Source organism: Carassius auratus, chromosome 30 (genome assembly GCF_003368295.1).
Source record: "Carassius auratus strain Wakin chromosome 30, ASM336829v1, whole genome shotgun sequence".
Taxonomy (NCBI): Eukaryota; Metazoa; Chordata; class Actinopteri; order Cypriniformes; family Cyprinidae; genus Carassius; species Carassius auratus.
This window is the reverse complement of record NC_039272.1, coordinates 15116366-15137571: the sequence shown is the minus strand read 5'-3', so window position 1 is coordinate 15137571 and position 21206 is coordinate 15116366. Positions and strand designations below refer to the sequence as shown.

The window sequence follows — 21206 nt, the reverse complement described above, 5'->3', positions numbered from 1 at the left end:
TTAAATGTGTTTTAGAAATACATGGAACACAGTAATCTGTAAGTCATGTTACAATTCTTGTTTTTCCCCAAATTTAGACCTCTTAAAATAATAAATAAGATTTTTCTTATTACATGTAATGTTTAAGACTTTTTATGGCATTGCATTTGATATTACTGAATTTAAGTATTTAAGACGTGCAAGGACTCTGGAATAGTATGTAAATGGAGTTTGAATTACTGTTTACCGGCAATAAAGTTGATGATAATGAAGATGAAGGTGATTTTGTTAATGATTACATGAACATCATATCCTCATACACTCTGTCAGTTATACATCCCATTATCCTTATAGTCTGAAAAAAAATAATAATTATTGCCTGGTTACGTGCACCAATCTATGTCAAACTGATCCAATTAAATATCTAAGGTGACAGTATCAGATACTCCTATTTGATGGAGCAGAATACATATTTGGAATATAAAAAGGCACTGTATGAAGATAAGGAGTTTATTGAGTGTAATAAACACAATCATGTTGTGGTTAATCAAATAAACATTATAAAAGATCAAGATTATCAAGATTTTATCAATCTTTATCATTGTTTGACATATTCATCTGAAAGTCATATAAGTTATATGTATTTAATTATTTTTAAATTGAAAATAGAAACATAAAAAAGACAGCCATGCCGTTTTACTGGAGCCAATTTTAGAACAGTATGGGTTCTAATATTGCAGTCACATACAGTTGTTTTTTTTCCTTATACATATAAGACCAACCAAGAAATCTGATCCATGAGTGTGCCTGTCCGTGAAATGTAAACTCATCAAGTGAAATAAATATTGTCATGAGCAAATAGCAAATGCAAATGATCTGTTATTCAGATTATAGCACACTGAATAATAAGTCAACAGATATACAATGAATATGAGATAAATATATAAATCCTGTCACACTGATTTGTTAATGTCAATAAGAGTTTAATAATACTAATAATAATAATTAAAAAAGAATAGCAGATAATTAAAAAAATGTAACCAACGATTCAAATACCTAATATTTGCAACTTATAAAAATCTATTTAATTGTCTGCTATAACTCATTGTTTGGTTTATATGTCTAGAATTTTAAATGTCTTTTTACTATAAGGAATCTTATTTTATGTGGAGGAGTGTTGTCAAGCAATACACATTAAGATACATAAAAAAGAATTACAAACTACAAGTTAAGTGTTGCCACTTTTTCAGGTAGACAAATAAGTGTAGTCTTTTTGCTGTTTTAATTTTAAAAGTTTAACTGATTATGTTATATTGTATTATTAAGCGTTAAGTTCTGTGGTTAAATTATTTTAAGTTATTCTAAAGTTGTTTCTATTTTTGTTATAACCTAGTTTGGATATTACCAAATGGTCCATCTGATCAATTTCTTATCAATTTTCAGCCATATTTGGCATTAGCCAAATTTAACTCCTGCATTGCTTGCAGAGCATGTACAGTATAAAGAGCCGGAGCACGACTGGAGACTGTTGCGTTCAGAAGTCCAGCCGCAGCTTGCTTGTGGTGAGAAAAAACTTTCATTTCATTTTCACGATGTACAAAGATTAAAAAAAAATTATGTTATCATATATATATTTATAATTATAAACAATTTGTAACACGCTACTAGTTGATATTTGTAGATTTTTTTTATTAAAAGGCATGACTTGTACATATAACATTGTACTTTGTATATTACAGTATTGCAGACTTTCATCAGAAGTGTGTGGAATTGTGGTAAGGTTAAGATGATATATTAAACTAAAGACATTTTATGGGGAAAAATAAACTGACTGAAAAGTGCATTAGTGCTCTGGCATAATACACTTGTTTTAGAATATATAATCAACCTCCAGGCTTTACTGCAGGGTTTCCTTAAATCTGGCCTTAACAGTGAACTCTGGTCTGCAGAGTTTAATTTAAACCCTGATCAAACTGGAGAACTTGTTACCTTTCAGGAGTCTTTTATTAGGGTTGGAGTTAAAACTCTACACAAACTAATTTTACATGAAGTAAAAAATTACTGATCTAATACTGAATTTCTGTGACAATCTATACATTTTTGAAGTGAGCTGCCACCATGAGTACGGACGCGGAGATGGCCGTTTATGGCAAGGCTGCAATTTACCTCCGTAAGCCTGAGAAGGAGAGAATCGAGGCTCAGAACAAACCATTTGATGCCAAAGCTGCTTGCTATGTGGTTGATGATAAAGAGCTGTACGTCAAGGGAACGATCAAGAGCAGAGATGGTGGCAAAGTCACTGTCATTGTGAATGACACTAAAGAGGTGAAATTTCATCATTCCACAAAAACGTTTACTTACATAATCTTAAACTTTTTTATGATTGTTCTAATTTAATGGATCAAATTTATAGGAGAGAGTTGCAAAGGAGGATGATGTCCACCCAATGAATCCTCCAAAGTTTGACAAGATTGAGGACATGGCCATGATGACCCATCTCAATGAACCCTCTGTGCTGTATAACCTCAAAGAGCGTTATGCCGCATGGATGATCTACGTAAGTTCTGGAGCAAAGTAAAACAGCATTTAAATTCATTTTGTCAGTGTTGTTGCAATCTGAACACTTCTCTGCTCATTTCAGACTTACTCTGGGCTTTTTTGCGCTACTGTGAACCCCTACAAGTGGCTACCAGTGTATGATGCAGAAGTGGTGGCTGCCTACAGAGGCAAGAAGCGTATGGAGGCCCCACCCCACATCTTCTCTGTCTCTGACAACGCCTATCAGGCCATGCTGACTGGTAAGATCTGATTTATGTGATCTGAATTATTTCTAAGTTGATTTTGGTATGTCAAATTCACATTCAAATATATTTTTCTTAAAAAAATCACTGAAACATTATTACCTTTTCATTTGCAGACAGAGAGAACCAGTCTGTCCTGATTACGTATGTATCTAGCCTACTCTACTGTTTGAGATGTTGAGAATGGTTATATTTTGCTCTGGTGGAACTTCTACATTTCTTATCATAATTTCTCTTCTCATAAACCAGTGGAGAATCTGGTGCTGGAAAGACTGTGAACACCAAACGTGTCATCCAGTACTTTGCCACAGTTGCAGTTCATGGTGACAAGAAGAAAGAGCAGACTCCTGGCAAAATGCAGGTAAGAGATACAAAACATTATTCATAAGATATAAGATAGTTTTACAATAATCTCACTCAATATATGGTATGTGAGTTTGTGAAATGTCTACAAACAGTTCAGAAATGAAAAAGAAAATAACTGAAACCCCTTCAAACATCAAACAGGGCTCTCTTGAGGATCAGATCATTGCTGCTAACCCTCTGCTTGAGGCTTATGGTAATGCCAAGACTGTGAGAAATGACAACTCCTCTCGTTTTGTAAGTCAAGCTATTTTTATATTGAAACATAATTTAGAAATATTTAGCTTAGCTTTGTTGAGTATTTTTTGTTGTTGTTTTATTAATACAGTACAGCAACTCAAATGTTAATTTTATTTTAAACAGGGTAAATTCATCAGAATTCATTTCGGCACATCAGGAAAACTGGCTAGTGCTGATATTGAGACATGTAGGTGGACATGATCTTATTTATCCATCCTCCACATTTGTCTGTCATGCTTCAATGATTGTGACACAAGTACATTCTCTCAACAGATCTGCTGGAGAAGTCTAGAGTGACATTCCAGCTTCCAGATGAGAGAGGCTACCACATCTTCTACCAGATGATGACCAACCATAAGCCTGAGCTGATCGGTAGATACACATATTTGATTTAATATTTACTATTTTGCACAAAAAATATTGTACAATTCTATGTAATAAATGCTCTGTGTATTTTACAGAAATGACGCTCATCACCACCAACCCTTATGACTTCCCCATGTGCAGTCAGGGTCAGATCACAGTGGCAAGCATTGATGATAAAGAGGAGCTGGTTGCTACTGATGTGAGTCAATGCTGTTTTAAATAACAAACTCAATGTAAACATGGCTAATCATAGAGCTTGTTCTTTTTTTCTGACATTTCCAGACTGCTATTGACATTCTGGGCTTCAGTGCTGAGGAGAAGATGGGCATCTACAAGTTCACTGGAGCTGTGCTTCATCATGGTAACATGAAGTTCAAGCAGAAGCAGCGTGAGGAGCAGGCTGAGCCTGATGGCACAGAGGGTGAGACTAAATAGAACTAATGTGTCTGATTACATGCAGTGTTTGATTTGAGAGATCCATGTTTCTATTTTCATAAACAGATAATGTAAATAATAAAGGTTATTTTTTATTATTAATATTGCAGAGGCTGACAAAATCTCCTACCTTCTGGGTTTGAACTCTGCTGATATGCTGAAGGCTTTGTGCTACCCCAGAGTAAAAGTCGGTAACGAGTTTGTGACCAAAGGCCAAACAGTACCACAGGTGTGTGTAGTAAATTATGAAAATAACATATCTCCATCAGATTCATGATTGAATATAGCAAATCAAAAAGTTTTTAATAAAAATTCACTCTATTCTTACAGGTTTACAACTCTGTTAGCGCCTTGTGCAAATCTATCTATGAGAGGATGTTCTTGTGGATGGTCGTTCGTATCAACCAGATGTTGGACACAAAACAGCAAAGAAATTTCTTCATTGGTGTGCTGGATATCGCTGGCTTTGAGATTTTTGATGTAAGAATGTTTTATGTTTATCTGTCTTTATGGAAAATAGAGTCACATTCAGCCGCTAGTAAATGATCCTGTTTCTTTCTCCAGTTCAACAGCATGGAGCAGCTGTGCATCAACTTCACCAACGAGAAACTGCAACAGTTTTTCAACCACCACATGTTTGTGCTGGAACAAGAGGAGTACAAGAAGGAGGGCATTGTTTGGGAATTCATTGACTTTGGCATGGACTTGGCTGCTTGCATTGAGCTCATTGAGAAGGTTTTTACTGGTTTATGAACTTATTAATTTCCATTTTCCGTTTTCAAAAGTATACATTTTTAATAATAAGCAACATTCTTTTATAAACAGCCCATGGGTATCTTCTCCATCCTTGAAGAGGAGTGCATGTTCCCCAAGGCTACAGACACTTCCTTCAAGAACAAGCTGTATGATCAGCATCTTGGCAAGTGCAATGCTTTCCAGAAACCAAAGCCTGCCAAAGGCAAGGCTGAGGCCCACTTCTCCCTGGTCCACTACGCTGGAACTGTGGACTACAACATTTCTGGCTGGTTGGACAAGAACAAGGATCCACTGAACGAGTCTGTTGTGCAGCTTTACCAGAAGTCTTCTGTCAAACTGCTGGCTACTCTCTACCCACCTGTTGTTGAGGGTAATGGGGAAAAAAGTGTTACTAATACTATTATGGTTATTAATTTAACCAACCTTTTACTCGGTTTTGCTCTTTCTTTCTTGTTTTTGCATTCATAAGTGCTCATTTGTATCTTTATCTGAATAGAGACTGGTGGTGGAAAGAAGGGAGGCAAGAAGAAGGGTGGTTCCATGCAGACTGTGTCTTCACAGTTTAGAGTACGTCTTTGTTTGAAACCAAATTTGAATAATGATGCAGTGAAAGCAATGACTGTACATCAGCTTGCTTGAATAAGTCAGAAAAGTCAGAAAAATTATATATCAGCTAGTCAGTCAATGTGCCTAATAAGTAAGCTGTAACTTTTCATGATTAACCAGGAGAACTTGGGCAAGCTCATGACCAACTTGAGGAGCACTCATCCTCACTTTGTGCGCTGTCTGATTCCCAATGAGTCCAAGATCCCAGGTAAAATAATAAAAGGACCTCAGACATTCTGTCATTAATACAGTATTTTATGTCTTTTACTAATTTACCAAGCTCAAGATCTAAACTGTCCTTTATAGGTCTCATGGAGAACCACCTGGTTATCCACCAGCTGAGGTGTAACGGTGTGCTGGAGGGCATCAGAATCTGCAGAAAGGGCTTCCCCAGCAGAATCCTCTATGGTGACTTCAAGCAGAGGTAGCAGGGACCACATGAAAAAAAACATTTACTGTACAAAGCTCTTAATTAGAGGAAATTAAGCATTTTGATTAACCTTCAACAGATACAAGGTGCTGAATGCCAGTGTAATCCCAGAGGGACAGTTTATTGACAACAAGAAAGCTTCTGAGAAACTCCTGGGATCCATCGACGTTGATCACGACCAATACAGATTTGGACACACAAAGGTTCATATTCTACTTTACAGCATTTAAAACATTTAATCATCATGCTTTATTGTATAAGGTTATTATGTTTAAATCACTGTCATTTATTATATAATAAGGTGTTCTTCAAAGCTGGTCTTCTGGGTACTCTTGAGGAGATGCGTGATGAGAAACTGGCTGCTCTGGTCACAATGACTCAGGCTGTCTGCTGTGGTTATCTGATGAGGAGAGAGTTTGTGAAGATGATGGAGAGGAGGTGAGGAATGTCATGAAAGGAACAAAACCTCTGATTCTTATATTTATCTATTTCAGTTAGTATAAACCTTTTATCAGTGGAACTATTTATACCAATGATTCCTTCCCCACATTACTTCAGAATGTCAATGAATGATCAATAAGATTTGTTCCTCTCTATGGGAAAAAAGAATTTTGGAAAATATTTAAGATTTATTTATATTTACATTACATATGATATTTATAATTTTTGTGTCAATACAGAATTCAGAAAAAAGTATCAATTGTACAGTTACCTATATTTTGAATTAAACATTGCATTGTGTTGTGATTTACGGTTAAAGAAAATATCTGAAAACTAAACGTATAATATCTTGATAGAAAAGTACCTTTTTTTATACTTTTTTTTTTCATTTTGTTTTTTTATACATGTAAGATGTGTAGGAAGTATTGTGTTGACAAGTATAAAAATAAGTGCATCCATCAGTTACTAATTATCTAAATGATTTAATCAGGGAGGCAATTTACACCATCCAATACAACGTCCGCTCTTTCATGAACGTCAAACACTGGCCATGGATGAAGGTTTACTACAAGATTAAGCCTCTGCTGAAGAGTGCTGAGACTGAGAAGGAGCTGGCAACCATGAAAGAGGACTTTGTAAAATGCAAAGAAGATCTTGCCAAGGCAGAGGCCAAAAAGAAGGAGCTTGAAGAGAAGATGGTGGCACTGCTGCAGGAGAAAAATGATCTGCAGCTGCAAGTAGCATCTGTGAGTTTATCTAATTTAATTAACTGAAATATATCGACATTAAAATTGAACAAAGTGGTTTCCAAAGAAATAACAATCTATTTTCCTAACAGGAATCTGAGAATCTGTCAGATGCTGAGGAGAGATGTGAGGGTCTGATCAAGAGCAAAATCCAGCTTGAAGCTAAACTCAAAGAGACAACTGAGAGACTGGAAGATGAGGAAGAAATCAATGCTGAACTGACAGCCAAGAAGAGGAAGCTGGAGGATGAGTGCTCTGAGCTGAAGAAAGACATTGATGACCTGGAGCTCACCTTGGCAAAAGTGGAAAAGGAGAAACATGCCACTGAGAACAAGGTTGGAGATTTTGTTGTTTTGATTAACAATTTTATATTATGATATGGTATATTAAATGAGCTCATTTGAAAAAAAAAAAAAACAGGTCAAAAACTTGACTGAGGAAATGGCAGCTCAGGACGAGAGCATTGGCAAACTTACGAAGGAGAAGAAAGCCCTCCAAGAGGCACATCAGCAGACCCTGGATGATCTCCAGGCAGAAGAGGACAAAGTCAACACCCTGACCAAATCCAAGACAAAGCTTGAGCAGCAAGTTGATGATGTGAGTCGTAATAATTAGGTTATACTTTGAATATATAATTTTGTATTTTCGTACCATGAGTAGAAGTAATGACTAAATAGTAAAGACATTAAATGTATTATATTCAAGGTGTATAACTTGTTACATGTTAAAATGAATCAAATAATAATGGTGCTAATAATTAAGCCACTTAATTAACACAATACCTACATCAAATTGCTTAGCTGGAAGGTTCCCTTGAACAAGAGAAGAAGCTCCGCATGGACCTTGAGAGAGCAAAGAGAAAGCTTGAAGGAGACCTGAAATTAGCCCAAGAGTCCATCATGGACCTCGAGAATGACAAGCAACAATCTGATGAGAAGCTGAAGAAGTAGGACATTTTTGTAAACTCTTACAAAAATAACGGTTATCATTAATTTAAAATCATTCATTGTTCCCCTTTTACACACAGAAAAGACTTTGAAACAAGCCAGCTGCTCAGCAAGATTGAAGATGAACAATCTCTGGGTGCTCAACTCCAGAAGAAGATCAAGGAGCTTCAGGTATTTTTTTTTCTTTTTGCTGTCAAGAGCAATGGTAAAATAAAGGCTAATAAGGTTTTATTAATACCACTGTAGGCTCGCATTGAGGAACTGGAGGAAGAGATTGAGGCTGAGCGTGCTGCTCGTGCCAAGGTTGAGAAGCAGAGAGCTGATCTCTCCAGGGAACTTGAGGAGATCAGTGAGAGGCTTGAGGAGGCTGGAGGAGCCACTGCTGCTCAGATCGAGATGAATAAGAAGCGTGAAGCTGAATTCCAGAAGCTGCGTCGTGATCTTGAAGAGTCCACCCTCCAGCATGAAGCTACGGCTGCTGCCCTCCGTAAGAAGCAGGCAGACAGTGTGGCCGAACTGGGAGAGCAAATCGACAACCTCCAGCGTGTCAAGCAGAAGCTTGAGAAAGAGAAGAGTGAATTCAAAATGGAGATCGATGATCTCTCCAGCAACATGGAGGCTGTTGCCAAAGCAAAGGTTTGACAATTGATTCTTAAATCTTTTTAAGGAAATGTAACAAATATGGTTAAGATTCTTAAGAAACTAATGATCTTGTGGTTTACAGGCCAATCTTGAGAAGATTTGCCGCACCCTTGAAGATCAACTTAGTGAAATAAAGTCCAAGAATGATGAAAACCTTCGCCAGATAAATGACCTCAGTGCTCAAAGAGCAAGACTTCAAACTGAAAATGGTAACAATGGAAACAAATTTTCAAAATTAAATAAATATACATATAATATACATATAAATATATTTATTTAATTATAAAAGATTATAGTGGCAACATGTATTATTTATATACACTTTAAAGTGATAATGTTGGCTTATGCAACTCCTCTTAGAGGGTTTTAAGCATGTCGTGGTTTAGTGTAATACAGTTAAACAGAAACCAGACTGACAGCAGTGCACCAAAATGAGTGCAAGTAATTAGCAATTAGTTTATTCACTGTTGAGAACTGCCACTACGCAACAGAAAAACATTGCTTCATCCATTCATTAAACTTAAATATATACAATTTTCTGCGCAATTCTTATATCTTACCAATATTTTTGTAAATGTACATTTCTAAAGGTGAGTTTGGCCGTCAACTGGAGGAGAAAGAGGCTCTGGTTTCTCAGCTCACCAGAGGCAAACAAGCTTTCACTCAGCAAATTGAGGAGCTTAAGAGGCAGATTGAAGAGGAGATTAAGGTAATAGCATTGACACAAACAGTATTTCCACTTACTATGCATCAAAGCTAATATTATGTGACTTTGTCTCCTAGGCTAAGAATGCACTGGCCCATGCTGTGCAATCAGCCCGTCATGACTGCGACCTGCTCCGTGAGCAGTTTGAGGAAGAGCAGGAGGCAAAGGCTGAGCTGCAGAGGGGAATGTCAAAGGCCAACAGTGAAGTTGCACAGTGGAGAACCAAATATGAAACTGACGCCATCCAGCGCACTGAGGAGCTTGAAGAGTCCAAGTATGAACATCACAAGAGCTGATTACTATGTTTTCATATGGAAAAGTCTTTCATGTTAAAACTGGTGTTTATAAATGCATTGTAGGAAGAAGTTGGCTCAGCGTCTGCAAGAGGCAGAAGAACAAATTGAGGCTGTGAACTCCAAATGTGCCTCTCTGGAGAAGACCAAACAGAGACTCCAGGGTGAAGTGGAGGACCTCATGATTGATGTGGAGAGAGCCAATTCTTTGGCTGCCAACCTTGACAAGAAGCAGAGGAACTTTGACAAGGTAAAAAAAAAATGTCATACTGTTAAGATACTATTTAAAAAAAAGTTGTGTGGACATTATTTCAGTGAAAATTATTTCATTATTTAAGTTAAACACATCTGATCTTAATATGAATAAATACCTCCATTGAAGGTCCTGGCAGAATGGAAGCAGAAATATGAAGAAGGCCAGGCAGAGCTGGAAGGTGCCCAGAAAGAGGCTCGTTCACTCAGCACTGAGCTGTTCAAGATGAAAAACTCCTATGAGGAGTCTTTAGATCAGCTGGAGACCCTCAAGAGAGAGAACAAGAATCTGCAGCGTAAGACTGAAACATTAAAAAGTAAATATATATGATAAATCAATGCTAATAATGATAAAGATTATATTTTTCCTTTCTACAGAGGAGATTTCAGATCTGACAGAGCAGCTGGGTGAGACTGGTAAGAGCATCCATGAGCTGGAAAAATCTAAGAAAGCAGTGGAGACTGAAAAGGCAGAGATTCAGACCGCCCTGGAGGAGGCTGAAGTGAGTATCTGGAGTTGAATATGAAATTCTGGCAGGGAACCATAATACTGTGTTATTAATGCATATTTTTGTTCTAAAATTTAAATATTGTGTTTTTTTCATAGGGCACCCTGGAGCATGAGGAGTCCAAGATTCTTCGTGTCCAGCTTGAGCTTAACCAGGTCAAGGGGGAGATTGACAGGAAGCTTGCAGAGAAGGATGAGGAGATGGAGCAGATCAAGAGGAACAGCCAGAGAGTCATTGAATCCATGCAGAGCACTCTGGACTCTGAGGTCAGGAGCAGGAATGATGCCCTGAGAATCAAGAAGAAGATGGAGGGAGACCTTAATGAGATGGAGATTCAGCTGAGCCATGCCAATCGCCAGGCTTCTGAGGTCCAGAAACAGCTCAGGAACGTTCAGGGACAACTCAAGGTATATGACTTCTCTTTGGTTTATGGGTTCAGTAACATAATTGTATAATCTAAGCTATGTAAAGTAAAGGCAAACAGAAAGTATATCAAAAGCTTAATGTAATTGTTATGTTCAGGATGCCCAACTGCACCTTGACGATGCTCTGAGAGGACAGGAAGACATGAAGGAGCAGGTGGCAATGGTGGAGCGCAGAAACACTCTGATGCAAGCTGAGATTGAGGAGCTGAGAGCTGCTCTGGAGCAGACAGAGAGAGGCCGCAAAGTGGCTGAACAAGAGCTGGTGGACGCCAGTGAGCGTGTTGGGCTGCTGCACTCTCAGGTAACAGCATAATGTATTTTACAAAGAAATTAATTCTACAATGAAAATAAGGAAATTGAGAGCCTCATTTAAAATGTTCATACTGTTGCTTTACATGTTATAGAACACAAGTCTCCTGAACACCAAGAAGAAGCTTGAGACTGACCTTGTTCAGATCCAGAGTGAAGTTGATGACACTGTACAGGAAGCCAGAAATGCAGAGGAGAAGGCCAAGAAGGCCATCACTGATGTGAGAAACAGTAGCTGCCTAATGATTAACAAAACACTTGTATGCTTAAAAATGCAAACTAATATTTATCTATATCACTGCAAAAGGCTGCAATGATGGCAGAGGAACTCAAGAAGGAGCAGGACACCAGTGCTCACCTTGAGAGGATGAAGAAGAATCTGGAGGTGACAGTGAAGGACCTGCAGCACCGTCTGGATGAGGCTGAGAATCTGGCCATGAAGGGAGGAAAGAAACAACTCCAGAAACTGGAGTCCAGAGTAAGACTGCCTTCATTCTGATGTTCTCCTTTATCCTGATATTTATAGTCTTGATGTGGACATTATCCAGTGTCTAAGCATGTCTAAACATTAAGGTCCGTGAGCTTGAGGCTGAAGTTGAAGCAGAGCAGAGACGTGGAGCTGATGCTGTTAAAGGTGTCCGCAAATATGAGAGAAGAGTCAAGGAGCTCACCTACCAGGTATTTATAAAAAAAAAAAAAAAAACTTAATGTCACATTAATCTGATTATCCTTTAGTCTGATATACATGTATTATCTGCAGACTGAGGAGGATAAGAAGAACCTCAACAGACTGCAGGATCTGGTTGACAAGCTTCAACTGAAGGTCAAGGCTTACAAGAGGCAGTCTGAAGAAGCTGTGAGTACCTCTTTTAAGAACTAGAAACACCTTCTTAACATTTGAGACCTTCTGCTGCTGATATAATTGTGTGTGGATTTGCAGGAGGAACAAGCCAATACTCACCTTTCCAAGCTGAGGAAGGCGCAGCATGAGTTGGAGGAGGCTGAGGAGCGTGCAGACATTGCTGAGTCTCAGGTCAACAAGCTCAGAGCCAAGAGCCGTGATGCTGGAAAGGTAATTTTTTTTTCCTGATATTTTTTCAAACTTAACTACCTCATATATTCTCTTTTATACTAATCATGTATTTGCTCACTCTTTTTTTTTCCTAAGGGCAAAGAGGCAGCTGAGTGAAAAACTTAACATACCATGTGCATTTCTGAAACAGTAAAAATGAATAAACCTTCAAATTCAGAAGCTTTCTTTTCTTGTTATTTTTTATTTATTTATTTATTCACTCACGGTAGTTTACGATTTGAAGTAAGCTTCATGATAAACCATCAAGTTCATCAAGTAGTTTATGAAATGGGCTCAATAGTATGAACTTTAATTTTGAAATTTATCAAATAAATGTCAAAATCAAAACTACAACTTCTAGCAAATTAATGTACTGTATTTTAAACATAATTCCATTGAATTTCATGAATTTAATGATATAAACAAATACATTATATAATCACGTATATAAAGTTTGTAAAGACCCTGATGGTGTATGTCAACAAGATTTGCTTAAAATAATAATTAAAGCATTCAATTACAAAAACATTTTTTTATATATATATATATTAAAACCATAGTCATTGGTCCAGTCCCAGTTAGTTATGTACTTTGTAGTTCAACTTTTTGTTTTCATTTTTGCAGAAAGATGTTAGTTTAATTGCACCACAATATAGACCTGCACTTCTGAGGGAGTACCACGGGACCCAACGCAACATGCAGGATGCAGTGTGGGACAGCTATTGATGGGCGGGAAGAGACTTATGTGTGTCGATGTGGGAGAATAAAATTATTTGTAGGACTTACGCAAAATTATCTAAATATAAAGTGTCTAAAGCATAAAAATGGTTATTTATATGTAGCACAAAAGAAAAAATAAAAACTAATATAAACTTTTTAAAATTATTGAATGAGTGCTCACAAATCGTGAAGTGAGGGGACAGAAATTATATATATATATATATATATATATATATATATATATATATATATATATATATATATATATATATATATATATATATATATATGCAGTACAGACCAAAATAGGGCTGGGACAACGCATCGAGGTCATCGATGACGTCGACGCAAAAAATACGTCGACGCAAAATATGCGCATCGATTCGTCGACCTGTTTTTATTACTCTAAAAAAACGTTTGAAAAACGTTTACCTTATGTGCGCTGAATATACGTGATGGCCGGATCAACATTCTGTCCAACGTTATATAACCAATCCAGGGGTTTTTCTGTTTTGATCTTTTTTTTTTTTTTGGCGTCTGTCAAAGCCTTATTTGATCGGTGAGTGATGTAGAATAGAATGACTGCTGGGCCTGACAGGGCGCATACGAGAGAGAGCCCCAGCTGAGCTCGCACTCACAGACTTCAAACAACACAAGCGCTTCTTGCGCTCTCTCTCCCTTATGCATATTAATCAAAATCATTAGACACAATAGAAAAAGGGCGGAAAGCCAAAGTTTCACGTGGAGCATTCTGAGATTTTTTTTTCTCCATGACAGGCTGCTGGCTCCTGCTGTTAATATATATATATAGAGATTAGAGACCAGGTCAATGGCACACGGAGTTCTAGCAGCAGACAGTTCTCTAGAACAACTGTTAAGAGGAGACTGTGTGACTCCGGCCTTCATGGTAGAATATCTGCTAGGAAACCACTGCTAACGAAAGGCAACAAGCAGAAGAGACTTGTTTGGGCTAAAGAACACAAGAAATGGACATTAGACCAGTGGAAATCTGCTCTTCCAATCTTTGGTTCCAACCACCGTGTCTTTGAGCGACACAGAAAAGGTGAACGGATGACCTCTACATGCCTGGTTCCCACCGTGAAGCATGGAGAAGGAGGTGTGATGGTGCTTTGCTGGTGACACTGTTGGGGATTTATTCAAAATTGAAGGCATACTGAACCAGCATGACAACCACAGCATCTTGCAGCAGCATGCTATTCCATTCGGTTTGGGTTTATTTGGACCATTTATTTTTCAACAGGACAATGACCCCAAACACACCTCCAGGCTGCGTAAGGGCTATGTGACCAAGAAGGAGAGTGATGGGGTGCTGCGCCAGATGACCTGGCCTCCAGAGTCACCAGACCTGAACCCAATCGAGATGGTTTAGGGGTGAGCTGGACCGCAGAGTGAAGGCAAGAGGGCCAACAAGTGCTAAGCATCTCTGGGAACTCCTTCAAGACTGTTGGAAGACCATTTCAGTTGAAGCTCATCAACAGAATGCCAAGAGTGTGCAAAGCAGTAATCAAAGCAAAAGGTGGTTACTTTGAAGAAACCTAGAATATGACATATTTTCAGTTGTTTCACTTCCATGTGAAATAAAAAGCTTTTGCAACATTATACACCATATCATTCAAAAGCTTAGAGTCAATATAATTTTTGTTTTTTTGGAAAATAGATTATAGAAATGAACACTTCTATTTAGCAAGGACTCTTTTGTGGGTTCGAGTCTCAGGCCGGCACACCACGACTGAGGTGCTCTTGAGCAAGACACAGAACCCCCAACTGCTCCCTGGGCACCACAGCATAAATGGCTGCCCACTGCTACGGGTGTGTGTTCACGGTCTGTGTGTTCACTGCTGTGTTTGTGCACTTTGGATGGGTTAAATGCAGAGCACGAATTCTGAGTATAGGTCACCATACTTGACTGTATGTCATGTCGCTTCACTTTAAATTGATCAAAAGTGATGATAAAGACATAATTTTTCAAAAGATTTATATTTCAAAATAAATGCTGTTCTTCTGAACTTTCTATTCATCAAAGAAACCTGATCAAATCAGAATATCAGAATTATTTCTGAAGGACTGTGTGACCAGAGTAATGATGATAAAAATTCAGCTTTTGAAATAAATAAATTACATTTTGAAATATATCCAAATAGAAAACAGTTAATTTAAGTAGGTTAGTAAAAATATTTTGCTATACTTTGGATCAAATAAATGCAGACTTGGTGAACAGAACAGACTTCTTTAAAAAATATTAAGCTTCTGTTCAAAAACTGTTGACTGGTAGTGGATACTATAGGCAACTTTATTTTTTCTCAAATTTTTAGCTTTTAATTGGCTTAGAAATCTATAACTGCTGGACAATAACAAATAATAACGATTTGTTAATATACTGCAAACTATTTTTTTATCACATAAGGCAGAATAGTCTCTATTCTGTAATAAATGCTGTGTCAATTAACACTGCATTGTTCATACTTTATTTATCACCTGCTGGAGATGACTTGAAAAACCATATATTGTTGCAATCGTATTTTTAATGTCTTCGTGTTTCCAAAAGATCCTAGGATTTTTGTGTGTGTGTGTGTGTGTGTGTGTGTAAAAACTGTTTTCATACAGCGATAGCTGGACACTTTTGCTCATATTAGGAGTTTCCTGATATGACTTGCGCGAGAGCGCCTCCGGCTTCGAGTATGAATGAAATGCACACTGCATGAGAGTTTAGCTCTGAGTGATGTCCATCTCGCTGTATTCTGGGTCCGAATAGAATATCAGATCATGTGCAGACTATCCCGACATTAAAACACATTATTAACTTCAACATCCAAAAAAGTTTCCCAGAATTATAAACGTAACGTTAACTAAAAGTGATGCACAAACTTCAACTTAGGCTTAGGCTTTTTAAAAAAAATTTTTTATCTCGGCTCCCTACTACTTGTGTCTTTTCCCTGGCATAGTTGTCCATCAGTTATTTGCATTCAGTCAGCTGCAAACATTGGAAGGGAGCTGAAACAGGCCAGGCGCGCATGCGGGAGTCACGTGGGCTTCGCCTGTCTACTTCGTTCACTATAAAACACATTTTTAAAATATAATTATGTATATATAGTAATGGTTATATTTTTATTTATGTACATATGTTAATAATATAACATATATATATTTTTTTAGCTACTGGGATGGTGCCCCGTGGGAATTGGTGCCCTACGCAAATTAGCGTACTCTGCCTATCGGTATGCACCTTTTTTTCTTGTCGTAAAAATGGGCGCGGCCATTTGTAAATTCTATGGTCCTGGCTTCCATAGAGCATCACAGTCCTGCCCACAGCCCGAGAGAGCTTAGGTGCCGGAAGTAGATTTCCCATTCATTTCTCCCATTGACTTTCAGAAAAATCCGTATCTAAAGACATTTAGAGCATATCTGAGGATAACCAGCTACAGCTGAACTCATAAGCATAAAACATATCATTTCAAGTGAAAAAATTAAGAGAAAAATCCCAAAAAAGTCAAAGGTACAAGAATGTGTACATATTTTCATTTAGAGCGAAGGAACTACTCATCCCATTATCCACCGTGCCTCACTGCCTTTTGAGCGACGTCCAAATCTGAAGATGGCCGCGCGAACATTTTCCTCCAGTGAATTTTATTTTATATAGTGAATGTGCAGTAATAGCAGTTCTTTCAGTATTAATTGTGTAAATAAATAGTGTTTTATATAGATATTGTGTATTGATTTTTATATTTATCATCGTGTATTTTATATATTGTTCTTGTGTGTAAAAGCGGTTAAGGATAATGTCAGCAATGGTGCATTGCTCTGTACCTGACTGCAATCATCGCTTAGTCATCAACACGTCATTGCCATTACACAAATGTTCAGTAAATTCGCAAAAAGGTATGCCTAGGCTAAATATTGTTTTGACAGTGGCATCATAATATGCTTGATATGACTCATACCATATGAAGGCTACAGTAGCCTAGCTAAAGTGGATGTTAATGCTAACTAACATTTCCAACCTCCCTGCAAAACTCACCAAAACTTTGTAGGTCTTGTCCCTCATGCTGGCCCTTACAAAACCCACAAGCTGACACTCAACTAATGTTACATGACCCTATCTGAAGTGGTTTTCACCCCTTTGAACACTTTTGTTTTCCTCCTTGAGAAAAAACATCATGGCAGCCAAGGAGATCATGATTGCACTGATAAGTCCACCGTGCAAAAACGCAACACAGGTTTTTATTTTGTTTTATTTTTTTATTAATGGTCTTCAGTCTTCACGGACCTTTGCGGGTAGGGGTGGGCGGATTGATCTAAATATCAATAGTATTGATGCCAACCCTGGTATTGGTATCGGATCGATACAATTGTAATTGAATCGATATTTTAATTTAAATATCTCTCATCTACGTTCATTATACTTTGCTCGTGTCTTCTACCTCTACAATCCTGAACAAACGCTGCTTTCACATTCTTCCTGGCCCACTTTGCTACTCCTCCCCCTCCTGCTGCTCTGCTGTGTTTCTTTTATTGTGTCGTCACGTGACTCACAACGCGCCGAGGAGCAGCGAACAGAGTGAGCGAAGCTGATAGCACATTCAGAAGGGGGGCTCAGGGAATGTAATTGTACAGGTATATTTGTTCTTTGTTTGTTCTTCAGTAATAATTGTGTGCACTTTATTTCATTTGCTTTTAAAAAACAGAAAAAAGGGAGAGATTTTTTTATTCTTTATTTTATTTTATTTTAAGGCTGTAAAGAATTCATTCTACAGTGTCTAATTACTAATAATTTTGTGGACTTCAATACATTAATAAAAATATTGCCTAAATAATTGATCATTCATTCACCTCAGAAATAATGACATAGACCTGCTGCACTCCCCTACACAAAAGCTTTTTTTTGTAAAAAGTATTGTATTGGTATCGGTATCGGCAATACTGACCCTATATGTATTTGGTATCGGTTCGATACCAAATTTTGCAGTATCGCCCACCACTCTTTGTGGGGTTTAAGTTAACCAGACGGTTACACGAGTTCCACCAATCAGATGCATCACTGTGGGATTGTGGGATTGTTCAGGATTGTGGGTAATGAAGTACTTATCCAACACATCGCGAATAAAAGGCATTTATCTCAAAACAAGGTTAGTGCCCCATGAACCTTTGGCGTTTATATGATCATATACTATCGCTTAGTACAGCCGTAGCTGGTTTTAAGTCTACCATGTATGGTTATGTTTTTATGGCTTATACCCCAACTGTCAATGCAGAAATTGTATTGAATTTTTTATTCCGGCACCGGCTGTGGGCGGGACTGTGATGCTCTATATATTCTTATTTTTAGCTGAACAAAACAGTTCACTTTGCTGTTTGATATTTAAAGTTGGTGTGTCTTATCATATTATTTTCATGTATTATCTTAATTATGAACACTGGTATGTAGTGCAAACAGTTCCCTTTCATATCCCTTCAATACAAAATACTATTAATGGGCCAGCAAGCACTAAATAGTAAATGTTAATGTGAAGGAAAGTCCCCTAAGATAAAGTCTCTAAAACCCTTTTCAAAAGGTCAAGGTTCAGTGACTGGAGGCTTCTAGGTAGTTTGAAAATGTTATGATACTCTAGGCAGCAAACACAGGGCGTTGAAAGGAGATTCCGGCATAACAAAGGCAGTCTTCACAGCAGCACTGGGCCCAGAAATCCAAATGGATAGGCCAGCAGCTAGAAAAGAGCACCAAAAATGACCACCAACGTCACAGATAGCAGAGGTCACACACACTGCAATGCGATAAAATATAGTTACGGCCCTTCAGGCAACATTAGCGAGTGTTGAGGGAAGTTTGAGGATAGCCACAATCTTCAGGACATCACCAGACACTGGAACCACAGGATGGATATTGCTGAGGCTAGAAGCAAACAACCACAATGAACACCGACACCATAGATACAAAGGGACACTCATTCACACTGTGTGGTAATTAAATATTACGGCCCCTCAGGCAACATTAGAGAGCATTGGAATAAATCCAGCTGCAGTACACCAGTGTTCAAACAGGGAGGCTTAGGAACTTGGGTTTCATTTGTAGACCAGGAGAGTCCTTTGAACACAATGACAGCAGATCAACTACCACCACCACCATGCACCCCACTTCTCTCTCAGAACCAGTTTTTATCTCCTTCAACCAAGGCATGGCCAGCTGTTAAACAATTAGTTGATAATTTCAAATCATCTGCAGCAAGGCAGAGGCAATATTAAGGTAACTCAACGACAGGAAGTATTGCCCAAATATGGGCAGAAAGGTGGTGCATGGTGACAAGTTCTAATAAACAGATTAAGTCACATTAACAGGGGAGGAATCACAATTCAAATATGGGCATAGTAATAAAAAAGGAAGCAGGTTGCCAGGTTTGTCCATGAGTAGGTGTCAAAAGAGTCAAGTAGGGCAGATTAAATAATAGCAACAACAAAACCAACTACAAATTTGATGCACACACACACACAGTGAATAACCACTACAATTCAGAGTGCAAATGTTCATGCACACAGTAAATACCACCACACATTGAGGCCCTAATGTCTCTGCTACAAATAAAAAAAGAAGTACAGAGTCCATCGGTGACATCTCGCCCCTCCTTCCATCTTATGGATGCCTCGATTTCCAAGGCTGGGCTGTTTGAAGAGGCGGTCACTTCGGTGGTGGAGAAATTTAGGGCAGTGAAGTAGCAATCAGCTACCTCTTCGAGCATCCCCTCAGACACTCTGTGCAATTCGGCCTTCAGAGTTCGATGAATGGCCCAAGGGGCTGGCAAAGAGGGCCCGTTTATGACGGCCCACACAGTTGCCACATTCTCACTAGCGGCGGGGCCAGATGTTCATCCTGTTGGAATAAATCATGCCATGAACACGCTTCAGGATTATATACAACGAAGCGCAGTGACTTTGACCCATGCATTTCGCATGCTTATGGATGCTGCAAGCTTTCTATGCTTGGAAATTCTAACACATGTGGAGACATTACAGCTGCAGGTTTTAAGGCCATTAACGCTTTTTCGGGCAACGTGTGTGTGCTTGCCCGGCATTCCGCAATGGTTGTTACGCATAATTTGTCACGGATACATCATTCAGTTTCATTCAGTACACCCCTCTCAGATGGAGTCAGGTTTTTACAGCCGGTTTTTTTTTACAATAAGATGGCGATTTACAACCAATATTGGATTTATGCCATTTGAATCTTGCACTCAGGATGAGCAAATTCAAGATGTTGACGGTAAAATCTATTCTGTCTCAGATTCAACCAAACAATTGGTTTGTCACGATCGATCTGAAGGATGCATACTTTCATATTCAGATCAACAAGAGACACAGGAATTTCCTCGGATTCGCTTTAGAGGGCAAAGCATATAAATTCCATGTTCTTCCCTCCGGCTTAGCCCTGGCTCCACGGACTTTCACAAAATGCATAGACGCAGTTGTGGCCCTGTTGCGGGTCCAGGGTGTTCGAGATCTTGTGGTGAATCATCTATGCAGCCTGAGCTAACGACATTTCCAAACATCACAAATTTCCAAAAGAGTGTTTTGATCCCCTCTCAGTGGATAACCTTTTTGGGGATAGATATGGACTCTTGCGTGGCAAGATAGTTTCCCCGCACATTCAGTCTTTCATGTCATGCCTTCTTCATTTCAAAGCAGGCCGCTCAGTGACAGTGAATTTGTGCCTCAGACTTTTGGGTCTGAAAAGCCAAAGCATTTCACCACATTGTTTTCCACATCGAACGATTTCAGTGACATGGAGGTGTGTTATGATGATAAAGAATTGGATGTCAGCCAAATTTCTTCAGAATGGAGTTTGACTAGGGGCCTGTTTCTGCCGATACACTTTCACGACAGACACGTCAATGACAGGTTAGAGGGCTGTTTGTCTACGACGGCCAGCCCACGGAACTTGGTCGGAGGCACAATGCAGCTGGCATATAAACAGATTGGAGTTGCTGGGGGTCTTTCTGGCCCTCCAGTATTTTTCCAGACTGCTGATTGGCCGTCATGTGTTAATCAGGTCGGACAACATAGCGGTTGTATTGTATTTGAATTACCAAGGAGGATAACACTCTTGACCCCTGTGTAGGCTGGTGAAGAACATCCTTCTATGGTCTCAGAAAAGATTTCTG

General features: G+C 38.5%; 1 protein-coding gene across 3 annotated transcripts; it reads left to right on the top strand.

Moving 5' to 3' along the window:
* The first annotated feature begins 1514 nt into the window (after positions 1-1514).
* LOC113049351 (myosin heavy chain, fast skeletal muscle-like) lies at positions 1515-12463 on the top strand. Of its 3 annotated transcripts, none has more exons than XM_026211629.1 (41): positions 1515-1541; positions 1719-1754; positions 2086-2304; positions 2393-2536; positions 2621-2777; positions 2897-2924; positions 3030-3141; positions 3288-3380; positions 3507-3570; positions 3657-3755; positions 3845-3948; positions 4032-4170; positions 4295-4413; positions 4515-4664; positions 4749-4919; positions 5010-5310; positions 5437-5507; positions 5667-5754; positions 5853-5970; positions 6056-6179; positions 6278-6414; positions 6908-7163; positions 7256-7498; positions 7584-7760; positions 7964-8109; positions 8191-8281; positions 8357-8746; positions 8835-8961; positions 9343-9461; positions 9536-9732; positions 9818-10001; positions 10134-10299; positions 10382-10506; positions 10611-10919; positions 11035-11238; positions 11342-11467; positions 11554-11724; positions 11820-11924; positions 12007-12102; positions 12187-12318; positions 12415-12435. In XM_026211629.1, exons 3-41 carry the CDS (start codon positions 2098-2100, stop codon positions 12433-12435), a joined length of 5811 nt encoding a protein of 1936 aa, XP_026067414.1. In that variant the 5' UTR covers positions 1515-1541; positions 1719-1754; positions 2086-2097. The 3 variants fall into 3 exon arrangements, with proteins under 3 accessions (XP_026067414.1, XP_026067415.1, XP_026067416.1); XM_026211630.1 differs by having other exon boundaries at positions 1719-1759; XM_026211631.1 differs by lacking the exons at positions 1515-1541; positions 1719-1754 and having other exon boundaries at positions 2098-2304; positions 12415-12463.
* The last annotated feature ends 8743 nt before the right edge of the window (positions 12464-21206 follow it).